The 8,621-nt window shown below is 46.2% G+C and overlaps 1 protein-coding gene across 2 annotated transcripts in view; it reads right to left on the bottom strand.

The window, feature by feature from the left end:
• Positions 1–1,621: 1,621 nt before the first annotated feature.
• Positions 1,622–8,621, bottom strand: part of ELAC2 (elaC ribonuclease Z 2) — a 14,095-nt gene continuing 7,095 nt past the window's right edge. For both annotated transcript variants that reach the window (XM_085306857.1, XM_085306858.1), the window contains 10 exons: positions 7,606–7,715; positions 6,774–6,870; positions 6,206–6,344; positions 5,637–5,675; positions 5,332–5,441; positions 4,744–4,843; positions 4,542–4,662; positions 4,158–4,236; positions 3,276–3,420; positions 1,622–2,497 (listed from right to left, as the gene is read on the bottom strand). In XM_085306857.1, coding sequence (XP_085162983.1) covers positions 2,255–2,497; positions 3,276–3,420; positions 4,158–4,236; positions 4,542–4,662; positions 4,744–4,843; positions 5,332–5,441; positions 5,637–5,675; positions 6,206–6,344; positions 6,774–6,870; positions 7,606–7,715 — 1,183 coding nt within the window. In that variant the 3' untranslated portion in view covers positions 1,622–2,254. The remainder of the gene's footprint in view (positions 2,498–3,275; positions 3,421–4,157; positions 4,237–4,541; positions 4,663–4,743; positions 4,844–5,331; positions 5,442–5,636; positions 5,676–6,205; positions 6,345–6,773; positions 6,871–7,605; positions 7,716–8,621) is intronic.

The following is an 8,621-nucleotide window of genomic DNA, read 5'->3' as shown; positions in this document are numbered from 1 at the left end:
CGCGGCCGCTGTTTGCGGGGAGGAGCTGCCGTTGCCCGGGGGACGCCCGGGCCCGGCCCGGCCCCTCCGCGGCTGCCCCCGCTCCGGGGCCGGGCGTAGCCGCGCTCTCGGGGCCGCGGGGCGGAGGGCTGCGTCGCCCCCGCTCCTCGCAGCGKCGCCGGCCCCAGCCACGCGGCTCCCCGCGGCCCGGGCTCTAGAGCGAGCACCAAGCACGGGAGAGCAAGGAGCAGCCACGGGCTTCGCTGCGTGGGGGCACCGCTCCCCTGTGCCAGCCCCGTCCGGGGGGACTGGCGAGCAGGCTGCCCCCGCCAGCGGCTCTTCTGCCCCTGCAGTGGTCCCAGGTTTCTCACCTCCCTCCAGCTCTGCTCTGCTCTAGGCGAGTGCAGTGCTGGCACCTCCCTTACACCAGAACAGCCCGGGCTCTCCATAAAGCCATTTCCCCCTCCCTTAGCTCGCTCAGCAGTGAAGCTCATTAGCACAGGTCTGGCTCATTAACCTGCAATTTCTCCCTGCAGGTAAGACACACTTGCTTCCTTTACACCACCAGCAAGTCACATGGCTCCACAACAAGAGCATACTTAAATAAGCTACATCTCCAGGTAGATTTATATGCTGTGTTTTCCTAAAGTTTCTCTATATTTACTTTTTATTAARCCTTCCATTATTTTCTAATTCCTGCCATGTTATGAAAGCCCCTTCTTTTCTCTTATGGAAAGGCAGTCCAGGGTCTGCTTGTCTTACCACAAAAGTAACCATGCCCTCCCCTGAGTATCTTAATGTGATCCTATTTACATCTGCATAATAACAAGCGCTTACATAGTCCTTTTTATTCACTGATCCCACTTCCCTGCTATTCTTAAAAGTCAAGCAGACTTTTTTCAGCAGTACCCAGCTGTGTCAATTATCCAACTGCCTCTTTAGAAAAGCATAACATTAAAGCACAATTAATCTACAAAAGATACTTTGGTGCTGGTTTGTCTCTTCGTTTTCTACTACCTTACAATGAAGCTTCAAGTCTTTAATACATGCTGGTATCATTTGCTGTGCAGTGCTTAAGGCCTTGTGCCTTTAAGTTGCATCTTAAAATTAACGCCTTAATTGTAACTGAGGGCACAGCTCCCCCACCTGCTCACAAATGCATATGCAATTACAGCACTAGTGAGAAAGGAAGCAAGTTTGACCCACAGAAAGCCTTAAAAACACTAGTTCTCCWAACTGTACCTTTCCTGAATCAGCCTCCTCTGCCAACCTTCTTATCCCCTGTTATCTAGTACTGGAATCAGCTTGAGCAGACATCTTCCTCAATTGTCTGATGAGCTTTAAGACCACTGGTGCTCACTGGAAAAACAGCCTAAGTATTACRCTGCTATATTCCGAAACTATTCAGGAACAGCCCCAATTGTAATCTTCTTGAACTGACAGAAGTTTCCTTAGGGTATCAGAGGCAGGCATAATTTTGCTGGCACAAAACACAACCAAAATGGGCATCAGGATCTAGCAGAAGAGTGAGATCTTTGGGTTTTACAGTCATGCACACAGAAACATTAAACTCTGGAGCAATTCAGCAATTTCTTTGCCCCCCACTAAATCCTAATTAACAAGCTAGGCAAAACACACAACATTTAAGATGTTGACAAGTTTATTCAGATTCTGAATAAAGATTTTGGAAAATTGGTCTTTTGAAAGAGCAACTGAGAAAACCAGAATAAAATGGGAACACAGCAGAGTTAAGGTCCTTAAATTAAAGTTCTAAAACCAATTGAGTCCCATCTTTATGTGAAATTTCCTCCTATAATCTGGGTTCTGATACYTAGTTACATTCCTCAGATACCCAGAGACCTGCCCACACTATTTTGGAGAATCCAAAACCCCACAAGGGCTTCTCAAACCTGATTTCTTGCAACTTCAACAGTCAAAACCACTGCTGTTACATTATCAACAGTTTCCAGCATAAAAACAGAAATAAACATTTCAGAGGGAATTTTTTTTTGGCTAAAAGAAAAATATGTGGACTAGCAAGATCCAAAAACAAACTGTAGGGGTAGATACTGTTGCCAGGAGGGCTTGCGCTGCTTACAGCATGCTTTGTAGATTCAGCCTATAGGGATCCACTGATGACCAAGTAAATCCAGACACTGAGCTCCAAGGCCAGCCCTCTTCCCCTGTGCTTGCGGGCAGTCCTTGGCACTGTGCGCTCCAGAGGCCTGGAGGGAACTGGACRCCTCACACAGAATGAAGTGTTCTTAACGTTGTTTCAGTTCACCGTTTTAAGCTTCTTGCTTGGTACCTCCTGGTGGTTCTTGCCTTGTTTCCTTTTTTGACTTGGTGCTTCCTCATTCTCTCCATCAGCCAGTTTGTCCAAGAATATAGAGGCCTCCTTCAGAAGGCGCAGCTCCCGTTTTTCCTTTCTCTCCTCCATTTCTACAATATCACCAGCAAACAAAGCCTTCAGAGGTGGGATCAGCTTTGGGACAACTGGAAAGTCACCAAACCGTACCTGAAATACATTAGGCACAGAAGCACCTGCTTGAGAATTGCTCRTTTCCCCTTCTCCCTCGTCTTTTGCCCAATCAGATGGCAAGGTATTGCCTCTTCCAGTGTACAGCACCTAGTACAGCACCAACACCAAACACTACCAGCACAACACATAGCACACCTAATACCTGTGTACAGCGCAGCCCAAACATCAGTGAAGGTTTACAATACAACAATGGGCAGATGTTCACTCAGCAATGTTGAAGCCAGTTCACAGACCCCATAGGGTAAGTTACTTATTCACCCTTGAAAAGAAAGGGTGTGGACACGGTAAAAGTTTTAATTCACTAGTAAGCCATCATCACTAGTACAGTTTAATACAATGACAGCACCACCAGTTTTTGGCTCCTGGATATCCCTTTATATTACAGAAACCCATAAAACAAGCACACCAATTCAGAAGGGAGTGAGAACAAAAGCAAAACCATCTTTTAAATTAGGAGTAGCGTGCAGAAAAATAGAAGTGACATGGGGCAGGTACCCAGCATGTTAAGACTGAAATTCTGTTTTTAGGAGCCATCGGTGTCTGTATAGAAGGTGAATTGTTCTGTCCCACCCATTCTCTTCCACATTGATGTCTGCTGCCAGGAAAAAAAGTTGTTGTTTCACAGAAACTACTCCCAGAAGGAGACAGTGTACTGAGACACCATTAAAAATGGAGAAATTCATGTATGTGCAGCCACACTTAGGCAGCAATGAAACCTTTCCACAGAGAGTCTTGATCAAAGCTCCCAACTTACCCTCATATGATCAAAYGCAATTCCAACCTTCTCACTGAAGTCTTCACTGAACAGTGGGATCTTGGCATATCTCTGACTGAAGTGATTGAGCATGATGAACTCTGCATTCATCTTCATCCCAGTCTGAATTGCCTGGGAGGTTGTGCTGCAAAAGAAACAGAACTTGGCACCACACATACCAGCCACTTCTTGCTCCATGGGCTGGTTTGTGCTGCCCCTTCAACACAACAAAGTAGGTTGGGCCCTGCACCTAAGGTCACATCACACCAACACCAGACACCACATAGCACTACGCTCACCGGGTAAAGCATGTCCCTGGCTCTTGGTGGGATGCGAACCCCAGGGCTCTTCTACGGACAGCTTGCATAAGCAGCAAATCTCTCATTTTGAAATGATGCAAAGAGCAGGAAAGAGGCTCCAATTACTTGAACTCTTACAGCTAAGAGCTGCAGAAACTAGGGACCAGGGCTTATTCTAATTGTTGTCTCAGGCATGCCAGCAAGTCCAACACACAAYATAACTTGCATGTAATTCCACAAAGTTGCTCTCAGATCTCCCCACCTTTGCTGGGGGCAGCACTCAGTAACACTGGCTACAGAGCTTTGTTTGGATTGTGAACTCAGCTGCCAGGGGTAAGATAACTTATTTACCTCCTGTGCTTCCTCCTGAAATGTAAACAAGCAGTGTGCCTCTCTTTTAGGCTAGTCTATGTGTAGAGTTACAACTATTCGATTAAAAGCTGTCCCCATTTCCCTTGTGGCCATTCAGAAGAGCTGTGTGTGTTAAAGCTATTGCAATGAGCAGCACACCACTGGACCCTCACCATCTGCTCCAAGAACACCTCTGCCTCATAAAGGTGAGAAATGGCACAAAACCCCTTACCTGTGTGTTTTCTCTATGGCTTCTTTTTCCATGCCATCCTCCAGCGTCGCCTCATGAATCAGTAGTGTAGCATTTTTCCCTGTATAAATAGTCACATATTCAACCTTTCTGGTTGAGTACCTAACATGGTGCAGATACAACAGACCCAAAGACCTCTGCATCACCRAGACATGGGTGCCGCTAGCTGCATATACATGATAGACAACAGTAGCATCAACCGATAGTCTGAATATACACTAATTCAACTAAACAAGTAGAGGAACTCTCATTCCCACCTCCCCTTACCAGTCTAGGAGTAGTACCAAGGGTTTGAGGGTACTTGTTTCACATACTGAAAGTTAAAGGCTTTCTGCAAAAGGATTCTTCAGAGTGCTTGTCACCTACCCATTTGCACTAAGGCCATGCAGGGCATTGTGTCGCCAGAATAGACTACTTTCCAGCCAGATTTGTGGACCACTGAACAAGCAAAAGCATTTTTACAGTGCTGGACTTCACAAGTCTGAAACTGAACAAGAACGTAAGTGTTAGACCTCAAGTCCTCCTCTTGTCCCCTGCAGCACCTGGCCCTGTCAGCTTGTGAGCTTACCTCAGCCAAGTCATAGCTCTCCAATAGAGAGTTGACAAACCATTTGGCTTTAGGTTTGATGTTCTCACAGCCCTTCACAAGAGACTGGGAAGTAATTATTCTGTGGGGGGGGGGGAAGAACAAAATAAGGACATGTACAAAATAGAACTTGATCTCATCTGTAAGCAGCCTGTTTCTTAGGGAATCCATGACCTAAATGGTCATTCATGCCTTCTCAGTTCAGTGTGTTGCAAAGAAGACTTTATCTGTGCATTCAGCTAATTTTTTCCCTTGTTTCTACTAGCTAGTGCCCCAGTAACTCCACCAACCACTTCTCTACTGTCAAATACTCTCTCCTCCAGAAATCCTTCTCTCTCTGCTTGCCCAAATCCCTTTTCCAAACTTGCACACAAGTCTTAAGTAGCACAGCTGAGTTATAACCCCTATGCCCCCCCCCTCCACCTTTGCCAATTACATACCACAGGCCTACACTCAGTGGAAAGAGTCCTAACAGTCTTCAACTAAAAGGTGAGGGGAATGGATGGCAACAGTTTGCCTTGAATAAGGACCACCAATGATACTTCCCCACATACCATGCAGAACACTCACTTAATGTCTCCAAGAATCTCTTCACAGTGGTTGTGGTACTCATGTAGCCAAGGCATGATCTGTTCAGGTGCTACTAGGAACAGAGGGCTAAATCCTTGACCAAGAGACACCTGGAAAAGCAAAGATGGGAGAAATCAGTACTAGCTGTACACTAAATCTGAGAGATGGAGTGCCTAGGTGAAAAAATAATATCCCCCCAAAAATGGCACTTCACCACCACTCTCAGGAGAAGGCCCTTTCATCCCTCCTTTCGCCTGCTAACACAAAGGCAAATTCAAAAGCAGTGAAATATCAGTATTACTTACAAGAGCTCTCCGCCTCTCCATCAGGATGTTCAACAAGCCCTGTAGAAAGGAAGAAACACTAGCAAGTTGTAATCAGATATTTCTGAGCCAATAACCACATCTTCCTGAGCTGCTGTGACTCTGTGGCCAGAATTCCTCTCAGCCCTCCCCAGTGCTACTGTGTCTGCTCCCAAAAGAGTGGGGAGAAGAAAATCTCTAACTTCCCAGTCCCAATCTGTTTTCCAGACACAAGACAGCAGCCCACCATAGAGTCTGCCCTGATCAGGCCCAATCCAGAAAAAGTCATCTGGTCCTTCTGTGCCAAATTATTGCAAGCACTAAAGGGAGCCAGGCTAGACACTGTGGAAGAATGACACCTCCAGATGATCCTGGCAAACCTGCAGGAACCACTAGTAGGAGAGAAGGGATTAGAAACACAGCAAGATTAGGTAGTGTCTTGGGAATGCTGAAAGAAACTGCAGCCCTAACAGCAGGGCAGCCTATATCCATCAGGGAAGCTATATCTAAATTCCAAACAGCACAGTAGGCCATGAGCAGAGCCCTTTCTCCTTCCAACACACTCAACCTACCGAGTGATGATCAGTATGCATGTGAGACACAAACACAGCTGCTATGTTACACAGCACTTGATCAACTCGCTCTCCATAGTGGCGACAGAGCTGTCCAAAAGTTCCTTCTCCACAGTCCAAGAGCAGGGATCGGGTAGAGCTAGTAAGACAAGAAACAAAGATGTCTGATAGCATCTGCAGGAGCCCTGTCCTAGGCCCATTCAGGGAGAAGGGCTTTCTGGGTTGGAAGGCAGACAGCTCAGTGCTCTACCTCTAATGCCACTCCAGTCCTAATAACAGAGGCTTTAGAGAGATTGTTCCATCTGTATTGCCTGTTCTGGTCTTGTCTGAATGCACCCTTGGTGCAGATGGTAAAAAGCAATGAAGACATTAAATGTTTGTCTTCTGTAAGCAGGTCTCAAGTTTTCCCCACCCACAGACAGACAAGTACCTGAAGCTTGAGCCCTATGGACTCCAAGATGGGGGCACTCTCACTATATCACCACCACAATGGTTGAAACAGCCCTTAGTCCAAGACTATGARATACTTAACCTCCTACAGGAGAACACACAACATGTTAAGATTTACCTAGTATTTACCAGTGTGGAACTGACATTTCGGATTTTCATTGGAATTGCAGATCCTGTTCCCAAGAACACAATTTCTGGATAAGCATCTACATTTCCTAAAGAAAATAGAAGACAAAAATTTATAAGGAAAATGCTATCTGCACACTCTCCATTCAGACACTTTGTTTCAGTATTTCCAGAATCTACACACCTGACATGTCTATTACTGCTTCCCTCAACCTCTGGCTTTCCCATAGCAGCAAGACTTATGAAGGGAAGACAGAAAAGGCTCACTTGTCTACATCAGAGCTGTCAGTTCAAGGAGGGACCTAGCTGCTGCTCCATACTGGGGCTGCTCCCACTTGGGCTAACTTGTCCCAGTACCAAGATCCAGACAGTGAGCCAGTGCTGCTGTATCATACCATGCAAGCCTCACTGCATACAGCAACTGAAACTCAAAGAACAATGTTTTACAGGAAGCTGGCTTTAGAGCAAGACTTCTCTCAAAAATACTGACCCACGCTGTAGCTACTAAGACGGCATTCAACACAACCAGAGCTCTACTCACTGCAGAGAACAGGGACACAGGGACAGTTTAGACACAAAGCACTCAACCCCAAGCCCAGTAGCCATGGAAAAACAGAAGTATGGGATTACTTAACTTCAACTGAAGGGAGCCATCCCAGTCTGTGCATAGCTCCTAATCCACACAGTTTCAAGAGGAGTTAAGAGCACCTCTGAGGCAGCAGGAAAATTTAGTATTTGTATGAAATTCCCGAGGTCTAGAGTACTAAGTCACCAAGACCTCACGTTTCCCATTAACACTGGGCCAGCAAGTTGCTAATCTTTACCTGGTACGGCAGGTAGGCTTTCTTTGCACTCCTTAACACGATCCTGGAAGTCAGGGAGATCTAGGGCTTCCTTTACAAATGCATCATGATCACAGACAGTCACAGCATCCCTGAAATAACAGGCCACACATCACAGGATAGGATGGGATAAGAAACTGAAGAGACAGCATCTTTCAAGGCAAAGTGCCAAACTGCAACTCTGAAATAGCCTTACAATAAAAGGTCAAATGCTCCTTCCAAGCTCTGTTCTGAGGGTTGAGGGAGATGTATCCTTGTATGTGGTGTGGGCCAGAAGGACCTGGCCAGCCTGAGCCACCCAACAGTAATGCTAACTCCACCAAATTAGAGCAGCAAACACAGCTCCTTAAAAGCAGTATGTTCCCCAGTGCTGATCTGATCCAGAGAGCATCCAGATACCAGAGGGCACTGCAAGGCCCTGCATGGGAAGCATCAAGACTCTTGAAAGAGTAACAACCACCAGAAGGAGTTCAAGGCACCACTCAAAAGCAAAAGGGTCCTCCTGGCCCTACTTCAGAGSGTGTGCAATACTACAGAGGTCTCTAGACACCTTTAGCAGATAAACTCTGGCTCTTTTTGACATCTGGGTCCTTCTATTCTGGCTGAGAGAGTCAGAAATTTGAGATATGGAAGCCTCTTGCATCATGTGGTCCCCTGCCCCCCAAATCCTCACTCAACATCATCCCCTATCTGCCCACAAGGAAAGCACCAGCAAAGAAACTTGCATTTAATCACCTCTTACTGTCTGAAGACATGGAAAGCCTAACAAGGACAGGGCTGCCAGCCTCCCTGAGAAACCTCTCCCTGTTACCATCAAGTCAGCAGAACAACGTGCACAGCATATGTGGTCAAAGCAAAGGTCATTGGAATACATGTGGGCCTACATGACAGAGATGAAAACAAACCTCCAAACCAGAGCTGTCTGGGCAATGTTTTCAGTGAGTCTATTCTTCCTGTCTTGCACCTTGGCTTAGTTTTTTTTTTTTTTTTTTTTTTTT

This window comes from Rhea americana, unplaced genomic scaffold, assembly GCF_003343005.1.
Source record: "Rhea americana isolate MKP2758 unplaced genomic scaffold, rheAme1 scaffold_249, whole genome shotgun sequence".
Taxonomy (NCBI): Eukaryota; Metazoa; Chordata; class Aves; order Rheiformes; family Rheidae; genus Rhea; species Rhea americana.
This window is presented reverse-complemented; position numbering and strand designations above follow the sequence as displayed.